Source organism: Dromiciops gliroides, chromosome 5 (genome assembly GCF_019393635.1).
Source record: "Dromiciops gliroides isolate mDroGli1 chromosome 5, mDroGli1.pri, whole genome shotgun sequence".
In the NCBI taxonomy this organism is placed as follows: domain Eukaryota; kingdom Metazoa; phylum Chordata; class Mammalia; order Microbiotheria; family Microbiotheriidae; genus Dromiciops; species Dromiciops gliroides.
Genome location: NC_057865.1, coordinates 138,374,603 through 138,393,426, shown reverse-complemented (window position 1 = coordinate 138,393,426; position 18,824 = coordinate 138,374,603). Strand labels below are relative to the sequence as shown.

The window sequence follows — 18,824 nt, the reverse complement described above, 5'->3', positions numbered from 1 at the left end:
TACTTCAAGCACACAAAGGCCTTTGAGCCACTAATCCAACACTGCCTTCAGAAAATTTTATTGTATAACAAGATAAGAATGAACCCCTACCTCCTCTGCTTGTGGTTCCCTTTTACTTACTTCTGATTGAGAGACTGATGAATATGCTCTTGTGTCCTGATTTGATCTTTTTGTTCTGGATTTTGTCAGGTGATTAGGTTAAGTGACTTGCCAAGGCACACACCTAGTAAGTGTTGAGTCTGAGGTCACATTTGAACTCATGTCCTCCGGTCCAGGGCCGTGCTCTATTCACTGCACCACCTAGCTGCACCTCTGATTTGCTTTTAAAAAACTTGGAGTATAGTGAACACTAGAAATGGTATTGATTTACTCATGAAGAAATGAGAAACAAGAAATTTATCACCCTTTTTGTTCAAATAGTTTGGGAGACATTGATGGTTAACTAAATTTTTTTTTTCCTCTATGGGTGACGGTAAATTACAACCAGGTTTTTCATGCTATCTGACCTTGAGAACAACACAAAAAGGCAGAAAGAAAATATTTTTTTAGAAGGTCATAATTTAAACTTAGATGGATTCAGAATATCCAACAATATTTAGTTTGAGAGAAGCAATGTGGCCCAATGGGTAGGGAATCAGCTTCAGAGTCAGGAAGACCTGGGTTCAAGTCACATCTATGACACACTGGAATTGAGCCTTTAAAAAAAGAGGACATTCTATTCCATATGAAAAAATACCTCTAAATCTCTAATGATTAGAGAGATGCAAATTAAAACAACTCTGAGGTACCACCTGACACCTATCAGATTGGCTAAAATGACAAAAAAGGAAGATAATAAATGTTGGAGAGGCTGTGGGAAAATTGGAACACTAATGCATTGTTGGTGGAGCTGTGAGCTGATCCAACCATTCTGGAGAGCAATTTGGAATTATGCCCAAAGGGCAATAAGCTGTGCATACCCTTTGACCCAGCAATTCCACTTTTAGGTCTTTTGCCCAAAGAAATCATGGAAGGGGGAAAGGGACCCACTTGTACAAAAATATTTATAGCTGCTCTTTACGTGGTAGCAAGGAATTGGAAGTTGAGGGGGTGCCCATCAATTGGGGAATGGCTGGACAAGTTGGGGTATATGAATACAATGGAATACTATTGTGCTGTAAGAAATGATGAGCAGAAAGAGTTCAGAGAAACCTGGAGGGTCTTACGTGAGCTGATGAGTGAGAATGAGCAGAACCAGAAGAACATTGTACACAGTATCATCAACATTGAATGTTAACCTACTGTGATGGACTATATTCTTCTCACCAATGCAATGGTACAGAAGAGTTCCAGGGAACTCATGATAGAAGAGGATCTCCAAATCCAAGAAAAAAAAGAAAGAAAGAAACTGTGGAGTATAGATGCTGATTGAACAATATTATTTCTTTTTTTTGGGTGCTGTTGTTTTTTTTTTTCTATTTTGAGGTTTTGCATCACTGCTCTGATTTTTTCTCTTGTAACAGGATTAATGCAGAAATAGGATTAATGTTATTATGTAATATATATATATGTGTGTGTATATATATCTATCTATATGTATATGGATATGATATATAGATATATAGATATAACCTATATCAGATTACCTGCTGTCTAGGGGAGGGGGGGGGAGGGAGGGGAGGGAGGGAGAAAAATCTGAAATTGTAAAGCTTGTATAAACAAAAGTTGAGAACTATCTTTACATGTAACGGAAAAAATAAATTCCTTATACATTTTAAGCATTTATTAAGGAGAATTAGAATTTGGTAAAGAGAGAGAGAAAGGCCTAGATTCATCTATCTATTAAGGGAGAGCATTCCTAGCTCCCTTCTCCACTCGAGTCCTGAGGAAAGAGAGCAAGAGAGCCAGCCTTGCCCCCTCTTCCTCCACAAGCAAACGTCACTTCCTGAAGTCAAAGAGCTGGATGTCTTGCCCTCAGACGCCTTCTCCTCATGGCAGAGCTTTGCTACAGTAAGTCTCCAGCAGGTGGCGCCATTCCAATTGTTACACTACCTACTGATATCTTCAAAATTCTGGATACTTTGTGTTTTTTATGTTCCTATTTGAAAGGAACTTCCTTCTGGACTAATGCTAAGGAACAACTTGGTGTCGGGCATAAGGAAAATGAAGCAACAACCAAAGAATGAACTGGAACCTGAAGGCACCATGGTCCAGTGGAAAGAACACTATCTTTGGTGTCAGAGTTCCTAGGTTCTAAACCCACTTATGCTATCTACCTGTGTTACCTTGGGCAAGTCACTTAAGCTTCTGGGCCTCAAATTCCTTACCCGAAAATTGAGGAAGTTAATCCTTTCAGCTCTACACAAATGATCCTCTGTTCCTGATTAGAAAATGGAAAATGCATAAAGTGTTTACAGGTTAATGAATCTTAGAGAAATACTCAGTAAGTATTGGGAAAACGTGACACTGTTTTAGAGATGGATCTAGGCATGTCTTCTGGTTAACTAACTAAAGGGTTATTCATGAATCCATATTTTCAATTATCCCATAAATTCAATCTGTTGCCAAATCATGTGATTCCTGCCTCCGCAATCTCTCTTTGATGCTCATATAGACACCATGATAGTTCAACTATGCATCTCCTCTTGCCTGGACTTTTGCAACAGCCTTGTAATTGGTCCCCTTGTGTCAAATCTCTTTATTCCAATCCACTGCCCATATGGTTTGTCAAAGTGATTTTCCTAAAGCTTAAGTTTGACCATGTTAGACCATCCCTCTATTCAATAAATTCCAACTAATTCCAGGTTCAAAGATAACCTTTTTGGATTACCATATAAAGCTTTTCATATCCTGGTCCCTTGCTACCTTTCCAGTTTTCTTATATATTTTTTCTCTTGTTACAGTCTATGGTCCAGCTATTCTGGCCTGATAGCTATTCCTTACACATCAATCTCTCTTCTCCATGACTGTACTGGCTATTCACCTATGTACTCCCCTTGTCACCTCTGCCTCTTGGAATTCCTTACTTTCTTCAAGAATCAACTGAAATGTCACCTTCCAAAGGAAGCCTTTCCTGGTCCCCCTAACTACTGGTGCCCCCTAACCTTTGAGGTTAGTTTTCACCTACCATCTGTATGCATCTTGTATTTATTTATAGAGATGCTTTTGCCTCTATTAGAATGTAAGTTTCAAAGGCAGAGGCTTTTTTTTGCTATTTCTTTATATTCCCAGGACTCAGCAGTGCCTATCACATAGAGATTCCTTAGTAAATGCATGTTGATTATTGACTGATTATTCAGTTGTCCTGATAAGACCCATTTTGCAGAGGGTGAAGTCAAGTCACTAAGCAATGTAAACTGAGGTTTCCTAAACTTGTGTATTATAGTTGCAGAACTGATCACGAGGAAATTGTCAAATATTCCTTGGGAAATAGGACAAAAATTATGTGTGAACTTTGTTTCTCTCTTGGAAACAAATCATTTTGCTTTATAAGAATGTTACAGATCAGGGCAGCTAGGGGCGCAGTGGAAAGATCACTGGCCCTGGAGTCAGGAGGACCTGAGTTCAAATCCAACCTCAAACACTGATATTTACTAGCTGTGTGACCCTGAGCAAGTCACTTAACCCCAATTGCCTCATCAAAAAAAAGAAAAAAAAGAATGCTACAGACCTATAATGTGTGTGTATATATGTCCAAATCAGCTCATGGCTATGTTTGGATGAACCCAAGAGTCTTTAAGTCATCTTTCCTAAACCAGATACATGTTATTACACATGTCTAGGAATCTGAAAATTCTATATTAACTAAGGGTTAGAGTGGCTCTTAGAAAAAAATTTATTACAGTTAGATAATCAAAGCATGAATTTGCTCATTATAGCCCAAGGATGAAGACCACAATGCTGCACTAGTATCTACTCTTTTTCTAGTGCCAGGAACCTCCAAGTCTTCTTTAGCCAAAGCTTTCAGCTGCACTCATTTAACACCAGAAAACAAATGACAAGCAAGCAAAACTTATTTCCACAGCTTGCCCTGAGGTTTATTCTGACACTTTGGAAGCTTTGTCACAGATGTGGGGAGTTGGCACTACTGCCTAGCACTTATGGAGACATGCTTTTACTGGAAAAGATGTCTTTACTCAAGGTTTGGAAACACCATACCATGGGTCAGATTCAGCATGGTTCTACCCACAACCAGTTCAAATTTTCAACTCTGTGGAACTCTGGGTCATCATTTTATTGAAATAGATTCTCTAATGAAAGACAGAAAAAAGGCCAAAACACCATAAATTTTGACTGCAGAAGACGTACAACCACTGGAATTACCTGATTACAATACCACCCTCAAGTCTAGAAGAAATAAATGGATGGATGTATGATAAAGCATTATTAATCATTATTTATTAAAGCACTGTGCTAAGTGTTAGTACCAATACAAAAAACAGTCAGTTTACATTCTCATCAAGAGACAATGATGGTAGCCAGAGAAGAAAGAGATTTTTCTCCATTGCTCAGGACAACTTTTGGCAGGTTCCATGGGTGACTCATTGAATTGAATAATTACCCTAAAGTCTGCAATGTATACAACATCTAAGATTCATTGAATATTCTTTAGGACATAGTTTTATATATTGAGTACTGGGAGAAAGAAGAATAAGGAAGCCCACTAAAGCAAGCATATCAAGACCTCCATCTTCATGAAGCACAGCCTCCATTGCGGTATCCCATATACTCTCATGTCGCAAGAGTGATATTCATAACTATTGTGTTGGGTGGTGTCCATTACTTTCTTTGTTTGTTTTTTGGTTTTTTGCTGGGCAATGTGGGTTAAGTGACTTGCCCAGGGTCACACAGCTAGTAAGTGTCAAGTGTCTGATCAGGATTTGAACTCAGGTCCTCCTGAATCCAGGGCCAGTGCTCTATCCACTGTGCCACCTAGCTGCCCAGTGTCCATTACTTTGTAAGGAGAAACATGTCTAACCCCTGGTTCTGTAACATATTCCTAAAAAAACCACACAAAACCTAATAGAAAAAGCATTCAACTTATCACACACTTAATTCAAAGAGATAAGCTACTTTAATAAACCATAGAAAATCAAATGATAAAAGAGCAGATTTTTAAAATAAAATTATGTAGCTGAAAAATAGTGATCAAATTAAATCAGTTGTAAATGTCTAGAAAAGAAGATGTAGTGCCAATGAAATTCTAGGACAATTTCTCTTCTGAATGCTATTCTTTCTAGTGTGACCAGGTCTGCATCATCAATTACAGAATAATGTGCTCTCTCTGGTGGGGACGATTAAGCAAATTCAAATCACAGTCTCTTAGCAACTATAGATATTTAAGAATCATTTTGTAATACTCTTTATGATGTGGCTTAAAGGAATAAAGTTTTCTAGAATAATGATGCTCAAAGGTAATACTTTATGAAGCTCAAACTGGATTTTAGAATATTTGTAGCTTCAATTTGGGGTCTTTATGGAAACTGAGCAGTTATCCAGGTTAGCAAATCAATAGAAATAAAGTACTTATTTTCTTGGAACATGATGTGATTTTAAATATTAATCAATTAATTAACAAACACAAAGATTATTGTATTTTTTGGGACTATATCTAGGTATTCTGGCAACCAGAAAAAATTCAGTTGTGAGGAAAGATCTCGAAATTTAGAACATAAAATTTCATGGGGAGAGATGTTCTGGATCATTGAATTAGGTTGATAGAGACCCTAGAATGGTAAAGACCTTGCATATTGCTTACTGGCTTAGTTGCTGCCAAGGACAGAAGCAGGTAAAGATGTGCTGGGGGAAAAGCTACATTAAGTAAAGGAAGACCTTTGGATTTTGAACTAACTTAGTTGAGCACTGTACTTGGATCTGGAAGACCTAGGTTTAAATCCTTCCTCTGCCATTTACTAGATGTTTGACCTTGGGCAAATCACTTAACCTCTATTTGCCTTAATCCACTGGTAAATGACTCTAGTTTCTTTTGCCAAGGAAAACCCCATGGACAGTATGGTACAGGGGGTCATGAAGAGTTTCACATGATGGGAATAACTGAACAACAAATTCCTGGAAAAAGGAATTGAAAATGAACTGACTCTGACCCTATGATTTCCTTTGAAAGTTCTCATGGGTGGTTGGGTAGTGTAGTAGGTAGAGAAATAGACTTGGAATCACGAAATTGACCTCAGACACTTACTATCTGTGTGACCCTGGGCAAGTCACTTAACCCTCTTGGCTTCAGTTTCCTCATGTGTAAAATGAGCTGGAGAAGGAAATGGCAGACCACTCCAGTGTCTTTTCCAAGAAAACCCCAATTGGATGACAGAGTCACACAGGACTGAAACAACTGAAGACAACAAGAGTTTGTGAAGGGAGCCTGGGGTGAGGGATGGCCTGAAGCTAGATGAGAGAGAAGGAACAGTTGCATGGTATGGAACAGAACCAGCTGAGCATTATAAGATGAAGGAACAGCAGTCTAGAGAACTGCCAGTGACAGGAAGTATACTCCCTGAATGTTGGTGCCTTAAAGCAAAGCACCCCATCTCAGTTAAAGCTCTAATAATTTTTTCAAATTTTTTTCCAATTTTTTTCAACTACAGAAAAATTAGTTGCAAATCTCATTAAATGAAGAATTCCTATGGATACTTCCACTGACAGCTGTTTTCTTCCAAATTTTGTTCTTTTGGATGTTGCCTTTCCTCATTCTTCAATGTCACTGTGATTAAAGTATATTTATGGGGCAGCTAGGGTGGCGCAGTGGGTAGAGCACTGGCCCTGGATTCTGGAGGACCTGAGTTCAAATCCGACCTCAGACACTTAATACTTACTAGCTGTGTGACTCTGGGCAAGTCACTTAACCCCAATTGCCTCACCAAAAAAAAAAAAAAAAAAAAAAAGTATATTTATGGGGCAGCTAGGTGGCGCAGTGGATAAAGAAAGTGCTAGCCTTGGATTCAGGAGGATCTGAGTTCAAATCTGACCTCAGACACTTGACACTTACTAGCTGTGTGACCCTGGGCAAGTCACTTAACCCCCCATTGCTCTGCCAAAAAAAAAAAAAAAGAAAAAAAAAGAATATTTATCCAGCAGCTAGGTGGTTCTGTGGATAGAGCACTGGCCCTGGAGTCAGGAGGACCTGAGTTCAAATCCAGTCTCAGACACTTGATACTTATTAGCTGTATGACCTTGGGCAAGTCACTTAACCCCAACTGCCTCCAAAAAAAAGTATATTTATCACCTGTACAATGAAAATAGTTTATTTTTCATTACTTACCTAAATTCTGCCACATGCTGAAGATTTCACAACCCATTGTTACCCTCATATCACCATATCTGAAAATGAATAAATCTGAGATTAAAGAAAGTCTCATAAATAGTGGAAGAATTAGAAGTCACTTAGTGTATTAAATTATTCTGAATTAGGTGATTACATTTCTATCAATTAAGTTAAGTACACAGAGTATATTTGAGTATCTCCCTATCAATTCATACACTCAGTTCTTAGGTTTATTTGCTTCATATCCCAAACTTTAGATCACTCAGAAACAGAAATAATTGAATATCTTATGCAAGTAAACCCAAATCACTGAAATTTAGAGATAAATGTTCTTCTAATTTTCCCTTTTATTTTCAGCTTTACCCCTCTATAGTTGACCACAGAATCTTAGAGTTGGAGAAGACATCAGAGGTCATTTAATCTTATGTATATCTGAAGAAGAATTCTATTTTTTATCCTAAAAGTCCATGTTTTCCCCATGGGATAAGAGCTATTGAATTCATTTAAAGCATTCATGGATTTCCAGTGATTTGAAAAAATATGTTCTTTAATTTTGTCATCTGAGCCAATATTGGTACTTACTTTTCCAAAACTTTTTTCTTTTTGGAAGGTGTGAACATCTCTAACTGCAGACACAACTGGTTTATGAAAATGACAGCGAGGTAAAAGTAGGAATCCCAGATCTAAAAGAAGAATAACATATGTAAATGGTATAATGTCTCTTTGAAACCACTACTTACAATTCATGTTGTGTCTGATTTGTTCTCTATCAACTGTCCAATTATTAGTATATCATTATATGCTAGAGTATTTTCAAGGAGAATGAGATACAAGAAAGATGAAATCATTCTTGTTTAATTTGGGGATAGACTTTTAAAATCCTGTTTTGAAATTGCTATTCCTAAGTGGTAAAATGATATGAAGAAAAAATTCCCAAAAGAATAACAAAGATATAAAGAATGTACCAAATTACTATCAAAACCTCACATACAGAAAATTGAAAAAGACAACAAAAGATGGAAAAGGCCAAGATTGAAGAGGTTATAGGAGATCAGACACATCAAGATTCTATCACTGGAGTTGTTAATTGGTCCAACCATTGTGGAAAGAAATTTGGTATGATGTCAAAAAATGTGATCTCTCTGATTCAGGGATCCTATTGTATATACCCTCTAAAGAGGTTAGGTACTAAAAGAAAGGTCACATGGACATTGAAATATTCATAGAATCTCTTTTTTTATGGTAGCAAAGAACTAGAAATATTGTAGATGCCTATCAGTTATGGAATTAATCTAAACAAAATGTGATACATGAATGTAATGGAATTTATGTTGCAAAAAAAAAGACATAGAATTCAGAAGCATGGGAATAGTTACATGAATTGATGCAGTGTAGTAGGCAGAACCATGAAAACAGTATACAAAATGTACTATGTTTTTCACAATGTACTAACAAAAAAGTAAGCAAAAAGAACAAAAACCAAAACTAAATGTTAAATTATTTGCTTATTTAATATTTATTAATTCCTTTTTGGGGGGGGAGGCAAGGCAATGGGGGTTAAGTGACTTGCCCAGGGTCACACAGATAGTAAGTGTCAAGTGTCTGAGGCTGGATTGAACTCAGGTCCTCCTGAATCCAGGGTCAGTGCTTTATCCACTGTGCCACCTAGCTGCCCCCCAATTCCTTTTGTTTTATACTACCAACAATTCCCAATATATCTCTTCTTTCTCAGAGAGCCCAATGTTAATTTAAAAAATTTAAAAAGAAAAAAGGCTCAGCTAAACTAACTGATACATCACTGAAGGTCAACATTATATATAGTGTTCTGTACTCATAAGCCTCCACTTTGGGAAAGGGAGGTAGGCACATTATACTGCTTTTTTGGATCATGGTTTGGTCATTATAATTTTACAGAATTCAGTTTCTATTTTCTTATTATTCTTTGTGCTTATATTTTTGTGACTGCATATAAATTTCCTAGTTATTCTTATCTTATTCTTAATTTTTTCAGATATTTCCAATGCTTTTTAAATTTATCATATTCATTACTTTCTTATAGCAGAGTAATTTCATTACATTCATGTACCGTAATTTGTTTAACCATTCCCCAATCAATGAGCATTTGATTTCATTTCTCTGCTACTACAATAAATGCTAATATGAATATTTTGGTTTATATGGAGCCTTTTCTGTCTTTGACATCTTTGGGGGGGGGAAATATACTTAAAAGTGGAATCTCTGAATTGAAGGGTAACGATATTTTAGTTAATTTCTTAGCATAATCCCAAATCTCATTTCATGAAGGCTAAATCAATCCACAGTTCTACAGCAGGCTCTTTAAATATAATAATCAAGTTTAGCATCAGAGAAGATGAGAAAATAAATCTTCCAATATTCTTCAGAGGTAAAGAGACTATAAGAGTGGAATATATATATCCTGGTAGACATGGTTGCAATACTGGTTAGTTTTGCAAAACTGATTTTTATTGCCTTTCTTTTAAAATCTTTGTTATAAATGATGCCTCCTCTTCCCATTCCTAAGGGAAGACAAATGAGATATAGTCAGAAATGAAGGTGACATAAAAAACAAGAGGCATCAATAAAGATAAAAAGAAAATGCTAAATCTTTTAAATTGCAACATCTATAAATATTTACTGTCCCCAGGTTAATATATTGGGTATTGGATTTCACATACTAAAAGACAGGAAAGGGGAAAAAAATTAGCACAGTGTCAGAAATAAAGTAGGGAACCGATGATGGCTCAACCCATTTTTTAAATCTTAATTCAGAATTACAAAATGTTAGAATTATAAGGAGCATTAGAAATATTTTGAAGGAACTAAAGATATGAGAGGTTAAATAATTTGCCTGAAGTCACACACCTGGTGTGACCCAGAGCTTCTAAGTCCAATGCTCTTTCCATTATACTACCTCTATCACTTCTTTTATTGCTAATTTGTCTTGTGTACAATTGCATTTCATAAGTTTTCATGTACTTTTACACAAATTAGACTAGCTTTTGTGAATATGAAGAAAGCTGTGACATTGTGTTTCCTCTGACCAAAGTTTTGATTTATCTTGAATAAGAAATGTAGAGGGGAAAGATATATAGGTTTCACCCTCTTTTCCTTTTTTTAAACCTTTCTTCACCAAGTCCTATTAAAATAATATTATTGTTCAGTCATTTTTTTAGTGTTGTCTGACTCTTTGTGACTCCATGTGGGGGCAGGTAGGTGGCACAGTAGATAGACCACAAGCCCTGAAGTTGTGAGAACCTAAGTTCAATCTCTTACCCCAGACACTTACTAGCTGTGTGACTCTAGGCAAGTCACTTAACCCCTATTGCTTTAAACATTTGGAGTCATCTCCAGTCAGTCTGATCTATATTTTGGCCACCTGGACCCAGATGGCTCTGGAAGAGAGAGTGAGACTGGTGACTTAGCACAGCTCTTCCTCACTTAAATCCAATTCATTGCAAATCATGATCCTCTTCAAGAATAAAGGACAAACAACATTTGGAATAATATTATGGGGGGCAGCTAGGTGGCACAGTGGATAAAGCACTAACCTTGGATTTGGGAGGACCTGAATTCAAATCCAGCCCCAGACACCTGACACTAGCTGTGTGACCCTGGACAAGTCACTTAACCCCAATTGCCTACCCCCCCCCCCCCAAAAAAAAGAATAAAGGACAAACAACAACATTTAAAATAATATTGTGCTAGGGCAGCTAGATGGCACAGTGATAAAGCAATAGCCTTGGATTCAGGAGGACCCAAGTTCAAATCCAGCCTCTGACACTTGACACTAGCTGTGTGACCCTGGGCAAGTCACTTAACCCTCAGTGACCCACACACAACAAAAAGTAAATAAATAATAAATAAATAAATAAATGGATGAATGAATGAATGAATTAAAAAAAAATAAAAACAATATTGTGAGTCACCTAAAAACATTATTCTGCACTTCCACTCACATGATTTGAAGACAAGAGAAAGAAACACTAGAAACCTATGGCAATGTTATCTTTTAAGTAACTGAAGCTTGCTATTTTGCTTCTGTTGTATTTTCTTTCACAAGTTTTTTTGGTTTTGTTTTAAGGTTTGATGTCCCCATCTTGCCCAAACTGGAAGTGCAGGGACTACTAATGGGCCAGGTCCTACTAATAATAGTTATTGAGTTTTGATTTACTCCCTTTTTAAACTGGGTCAATTTGCCCCACATTAGTGGCCCTTTCCTCCCTGGAGAGTAACAAATTAACACGGAACTTGGTGCAAATAACCAAATCAGCATAACCCATAGTAGCTCAGAAATCCCAGGTAGCTGGGATTACAAAGCCTGGCCACTTAAGCAAGTTAAAGAGGTTACTGCTACAGGATTTTATTTATTGAGGGGGAAAAAAAACTTTGAAAAACTTTGGGTAGCGTCAACATAATATTTGAGATTAGCTAAAAGCAGCAAGAATATAATTATTTTAGTGTCATATAAAGGAAGAAGTATAATCTCAGGCAATAATTTAATAGATACTTACCTTATAATCAAAGTTTTCACTTAAGAAGTTCTTACGAAGGGCATCTGAGAGGTACAAAACTGTTGTAATGATGACACTGTAATTAAAGAAAAAGGCATATTAAGTCGACGAACTGACTTTTTTCATTTTTTTAAATTAAATTTTATTTTTTTATTCCAAATTCTGTCTTCCTTTCACTCTCACCCATTGAGAAGGCAAGAAAAAAAAACTTCCCCCTTTAGCCTTTTCCAAAAAGGAAGAGGAAGAAAAGAAGAAATAAAAGAAAATATGCTTCAATCTTCACTCACCAACTGCAGTTCACCAACTTTCTATCTGGAGATGCATAGCATGCCTTCATCATGAATACTTTGGGAATTATGTTTGGTCACTGTGTTAACTAAGATTAGTAAGCCTTTCAAAGTTGATTATCTTGGCAATATTGTTTTTGTATAAATTGTCCTCATGGTTCTGTCTCACTTTACTTTGTACCAGTGAGGAACTGACTTTTAATAAAAGTCAACTAATAGGAAGGATAATGGAATAGCTATATATGAAATATTAGGTAATTGTATAATAAACAGAAAGGGCTAAAGACACTAGAAAAGCATCATTATTTTGAAGTCATGGAGTCTTATTTAGGAAACTGATTAATTCAATGTGCTTTGAAGAGAAAGATGCTATTTTGATGTTTTGTAATATGTTGGCCACAAACTTTTTTTTACTAGCTTTTAAACCAAATAAAGATTAAATACAATTATATTCCTTTTTTACTGAGAAGACAACCATATCTCATATGAGACATGAAATGATTCCACGGAGACATGGGTAAAAACAAAGATCATAATAAAAGTCACTATCTACTACATGGTTACTATGTGTTTAGTAAGATCTAAGATTGGGAATAATCAGAGACATGGGCAACCTGGTCCTCTTTCTCAAGTAGTTTCTTTCTAACCTGGTTAGAAAGGCAAGATTTACTCATAAAGAACAATTAGATAACAAGAAAAATGATTATAAATGAAGTACTGAATTGTGTCAAATAGATCAGACATGCTATCCCAGTTTAGAGAAAGGGGATATCAGTGTGGGTTGGAATGATTGGGGAAAGTTTTACAAGAGGCAAAACCTGAAAGAGACCTTCATGAATAGGTCCAATATGGGCAAACAAGTAGCAATTACAGAAGAACATTCTGGAGTTTCAGAACAAACTTTCATATACATAAATCATCTACTGGATAAATAAAAGGAAAGCAGAAGAAACAATTTGTTGTTGTTATTTGTCAGCTGTGTGAGCAATCAATTAAGTTGAAAACTAAACTAAATTTTGGGTTGTACATTAATTTTTAATTGCCTGGGACAGCTGAGTTGTTTCAAAATAGAATGGAACATGTGGTTGGATTCCTCAGTAATTAGGATAATGAAAAAGAGTACAAAAATGAGTTAAAATAAGAGGTTGGGCATCTTTTCTGGAAAATTGTTGCAATAGCACAATGTGGATATAAAGTCATGAGTCATTTTGATTATTTAGATGATTAACAAAATCTGATTTCACATACAATCTTTCTATACTTAAAGAAATAATTGGAAAAGGGAAAATACTCAAACAGGTGGAGGAAACCAACTGTAACCAAAATATTAAAGAATTTTCTTCATCTTTACATTAACTGAGTTTTCTGATTCCTGATGCTGCTGAGTGGTGTCCATTTGAGTAGGGCAAGGGAAGAAGAAACAGTGGGAAGTAATAAGCAGATATTAAAATGATATATTTTTCTTTTCTGAGAATCCTTCATGTTAGAGGAAAGGAAAATGGAAAACAATAGTGGTAGTAATATTCACAGTAGTAGTGGTGGTGGTGGTGGTAGAGTAGTAGCAATAGTAGTAGTAATTGCTTACTTTTATATAGTCTTTTTAAAATATTTGAAGATTTTTAAAGATTTTTAAAAGATTTACCAAGTACTTACCATGTATTATTAAAAAGCAACAGACCAGGGGGCAGCTAGGTGGCACAGTGTATAGAGCACCGGCCCTGGATTCAGGAGGACCTGAGTTTAAATCCAGCCTCAGACACTTGACACTTACTTGGTGTGTGACCCTAGGCAAGTCACTTAACCCCCATTGCCCCACCAAAAAAAAAAAAAAAGCAACAGGCCTAAAAAGAGAAGTAACCCCTTCTTTACCTACTATGTTTTCAAATGACATTTAACCATGTGGATATGAAATTCCTTTCCTTTTTAAAAATATATTCCTTTATTCATTCATTAATTTATTTAATTTTTGCTGGGAAATGAGGGTTAAGTAACTTACCCAGGGTCACACAGCTAGTAAGTGTCAAGTGTCTGAGGCCACATTTGACTCAGGTCCTCCTGAATCCAGGGCTGATGCTTTATCTGCTGTGCCACCTAGCTGCCCCCACATATCCCCTTTCTTTCTACTTCCCAATTACTGGGAAAAAAAATCTTCAGAAGAGCTACAATATTTATTTGAGATTTCCCCAAGTGGTTAAATAGTTGTTAAATGATAATAGTCCAGTCACAAGTATTATATAAGGGTGAATATATACATAAGTGTCTACATATACAACTATACATACATCTATACATACACACATGTGTATATATACATAGGTATACATATAGTGTATATAGGATACCCCAAAAATCCTATTAGTCAAGTTTTAAGCTTTAATCACTTCTAGAGTATAAGTGCTACAAGTCTACAAAAGAAAATAATTGAAATCTTATTTAAACTTTTAAAATATTGATATTTTTTGTATCAAAATTCAACATAACCACCACCTTGTACTCCAGTCTATCATCAGTCTAGTTGATTTTTGGACTTTGTAAAAGCTATTGCCAACAGCTGCTCCATGAATTGTATGAAATCCTTAAATTATCTTCAAGTGGATAGAGCACTGGCCCTGGATTCAGGAGGATCTGAGTTCAAAGCCTGCCTCAGACACTTAACACTTACTAGCTGTGTGACCTTGGGCAAGTCACTTAACCCCAATTGCCTCACCAAAAAAAAAAAAATTATCTTCAAGGATCCTATCATTAAGGTCATCCAAGGGGCAGCTAGGTGGCGCAGTGGATAAAGCACCAGCCCTGGATTCAAGAGGACCCGAATTCAAATCTGACCTCTGACACTTGACACTTACTAGCTGTGTGACCCTGGGCAAGTCACTTAACCCTCATTGCCCCACCAAAAAAAAAAAAAAAAAAGGTCATCCAAAGAATCCTATCCTTAAGTTCATCCAAAGAATGAGGCTTTCAAACATATATTGAGAGTTTTCACATATACATGACACCACAAGAAAACATCTAATGGAGATAGATTGGGTAACTGAGGTGGCCAAGGAAGAAGACTTCCTCTACCAATCCACTGGTCTGAAAAAGTGCCATCCAGGAACTGTGGCATATGTGAGATATAATGACAAAGTGCCCCATCTTGTTAAAATTAATAATCTTATTTAAAATTCAGAAAACTAAATGTAAAAGAAATTTCAATAGTTACATTTTAAATGGCTTTTTAAAAAAGTTTGTACTATTTATACCTTTAAAGTACACTGAGACTTTGGGGACATGTTTATCTTGGCTGGCAAATGAGAAAATCTGTGTGTTGTTAAGAAACCAGCAAAATTAGACCATCATTTTTGGTGCATGATTACCATAAAGCTGTTTAATGTTTTTATGTCTGCTCATTTCCCCTGTTATCTGAATGATATCTTTAGAATGTGACATACTTCTAGCTTTGTGCACTCACTGAGAGGTAAATCATTGGGCTAAAGTAAAGAGGTTGAGATGACTGTTGTAAGGAGAGAACAGGTTAAACCTAAATGGGTGATAGAAGGATCTCCTTAGTCTTCTTTTGAGTATATAGTCATACTACATTTTCTTTGTATGGAGGCTAAATGGTTTTACAAACTTTGCAAGTAGGGTAACATTAAAGGTGCTTGGGAGTTAAGTGTGAGAGGCCAGTTCACCTGTATCACAGAGTGTGGGAGGGGGAATAATGTCCAAAGAGGCTAGAAAGATAAGTTGGGCCTACCTGGTGTAAGCCTTTTAAAGCTAATCACTGGAGTTTACATTGTATCCTAGAGGTAATAGGAAGTCACTGGAGTTGATTATGTAGGAGAGTAACATCATTAGATTTGTGTGTAAGGGAAATTATTTTAGCAGTAGTATACAAAATGACCCAGACTATGAAAAGGCCTTGAGGCATCTAGGCCAATTAGGATGCTGTTGCAGTAATTGGCATGAGAGGTGATGAGGGCTTGAACTAATGTGGTATCTGTGTGAGCAGAGAAAAAAGGAGATGTGAGAGATGTTGTAAAGATGGCAAGATTTGGCACCCGATACTATGTGTGGAGTGAGGAAAAGTGAGAACACCAGGATAATTCTGAAATTATGAACCTGAGAGACTGGAGGATGATGATGCCGTTGACAGAAGTGGGGAAGTTTGGAAGAGAGTAGGGTAGTTTGGAACAGGAGTTTGGAAGAAATATAACAAATTCAGTTTTGGACATGTTTAGTTTAAATTGTCTAAGGGACATAGATACAATCTGCTCAAGAATACAGAAGGGGAGAACACATGTACACATGTGGAAGGGGTTGGCCTTAGCAAGCAAAGGAGACCCTTTTTTCTGGTCAGAAATTGGGGGACAGGAAGAGAATATAGGAGATGATATCAAGGCGTTTTGAGGGGAAGAGAATGGGGAAAAAAATGGAACTCATGTTGAGTTGCCAGAGTTTTTTCCATATAGCAAGAGAAAAAGATCCTCAGCTGAGAGAAATGCTTTATTGAAGGACTTGAGAGAAGAAATTTGGAATAGCTTCGGTGGGGAATGAGACAGGGAATCAATTAGAAAGAAATAAAAGTATTTCCTTGCTGCAATGAGGGCCCAGGTGAAGTTATGTAACATAAATTTGAAATGTACCCATTTAGCATGATTGTAAGACATCCTTCAGCTATGTTCAGAAGCTCATGTGCAAGAATGGAAGAGGCAAACGGTGTAGGTCATCTAGATCTAAGGTTTAGCAAGAGATTAGGGATGGGACAAGGGCAAAGACAATTAAAATGAGTAACTGTTGGGTTGAAGTTAGAGAGGGAAGAAAGAGAAATCAAAGGAGAATTAATAGCCTAAGAAAGTACTGAAGGGGGGGGGGCAGCAGCTAGGTGGCACAGTGGATAAAGCACCGGCCCTGGGTTCAGAAGGACCCGAGTTCAAATCCGGCCTCAGACACTTGACACTTACTAGCTGTGTGACCCTGGGCAAGTCACTTAACCCCCATTGTTCCACCCCCCAAAAAAAGTACTTAAGGGGAGAGAGATTGGATGAGGGCAGTAAACAAGTTTAGGAAGAAGAGTGAGGCACAGGGAGAGATATTACAAAGTTGCAGACAGGGGAATGTCAGAGCTTCTAATTAGGGAAGAGGAATACTTGTGGGAAATAGCATTAGACTGTAAATTCCTTGAGGGAAGGGTTTTGGGATTCTTTTTGTATCCTCAGTGTTTAATAGTGCCTGACACATAGTAGGTACCGAGTAAGTCTTTATTAATTGATTGTTTGGTCTATTATATGACTATTTCTGTGTGTGGTTGAGGTAGAGTGAGGTAGAGGAATCCATATTGGCTGTGTGACCCCGGAGAGATCACTTAACCTCTCAGTGCCCTAGACAACTCTCTAAAACTAGTAATTGCATAGAAGGCACCTGCCTGCACTGGTAGAGGGAGCTTCCTCATTTTGGGGTTTCCTATACCTATAAAATTGCCTATTACCATCCCTATATAGTATAAATAGTAGGATTCTGCAGATGCTAACAAGTGTTAATGATAATGAAATCATAACAGTCCCAACTCATTTATAAGTAGATATCTTTTAGGTCATTCAGGCACAGTATTTTATCTACAGTGGTCAAAAATTTAATTAAAAAAATTCTCTATTAACAAAGGTGAAAGCCTTTCAAAAAAATCTGGCAAAAGACTCTCTCACATTTCTAAGCTGGAGAAACAACAGAGAATTCATATGCATTTTAATACTTTAAATTAGTTTATCACTAACAATTTTTCCAGGTCTTCTCATTGATGGGGAAATAAAGGCATTTTCATGCCACACCTGAACTTTAAATACAAACCTTGCTTTCTGTTATAAAGCTCATTCTCAGTTTGTTCTCAACAAACAACCACCTTCTAAAGTTAATGAAACACAACTGCCCTGGGATTCCAATTAATCTCTTAAAGGTACTGGGGAAAAAATAAAGCTGATTGACTAAGCACTTCATAAGAGGACTATTATTCTAAACAAAGGTTTAATACAACCAATAAATTCTGTATCATTGGTTCTCAAAGGTGGAAATATGATAGGTTCTTTAGTGTCAATGAATGACAACAGCATGGCAGGCCTGTGGACTCTGGTGGACACTTGGGCCCAGTTAGTGCTGTTCCAGCAGAACAGTGTCAGCACTTCTCAGTGGAATTACTCAGTCTTGGCACTTTTCTCAGCTTAAGGTTACTGTGGTATTGAAGAAGTCATACAGGTAGTTAATGACAAAGCCAAGGCTTGAACCAAATTCCTCTCGGTATAAATCCAGGGCCTTTCCCACTACAACTTACTGACTCACTGCCTTTACAGTCTATAATAGTGAACAAAAGCGATATTCCTTCTGTTGTTCCACCAAATTACTCAGCTTTTAGATACTATCAGCAGTGATAGATCACATTAAGTCCACTGTCCAATGCTACAATGCTTCCTGGTTATCTAGTAGAGACAAATGTTTTAAGGGCAAGGGAGAGTCATATAACATGCCAGGCATGATGTCAGGTGAAGCCTTGTATTTATCATTAATCCCTTACTATATAATGGATAGCTTGAAGGGTTTTTTTGTTTTTTGCTTCTAATCTGTTACACCCAGCACAGCCTGAATGGAATGATTTGGCTTCAAAAGTTCTTTTTATTCGCCTCTCTGTTTCCCAGTCTTTTGAACATTATGCCTTGTTCCTGAAGATGGGAACTATTGGAACCTTTTCTATCTGACATGCAGTCAATGAGAGATTTGTAC

The 18,824-nt window shown here is 36.8% G+C and overlaps 1 protein-coding gene across 7 annotated transcripts in view; it reads right to left on the bottom strand.

The window, feature by feature from the left end:
- Positions 1 to 18,824, bottom strand: part of DOCK4 (dedicator of cytokinesis 4) — a 572,917-nt gene that overhangs the window by 83,498 nt on the left and 470,595 nt on the right. For all 7 annotated transcript variants that reach the window (XM_043965823.1, XM_043965817.1, XM_043965820.1 and 4 more), the window contains 3 exons: positions 11,791 to 11,866; positions 7,841 to 7,941; positions 7,256 to 7,314 (listed from right to left, as the gene is read on the bottom strand). In XM_043965823.1, coding sequence (XP_043821758.1) covers positions 7,256 to 7,314; positions 7,841 to 7,941; positions 11,791 to 11,866 — 236 coding nt within the window. The remainder of the gene's footprint in view (positions 1 to 7,255; positions 7,315 to 7,840; positions 7,942 to 11,790; positions 11,867 to 18,824) is intronic.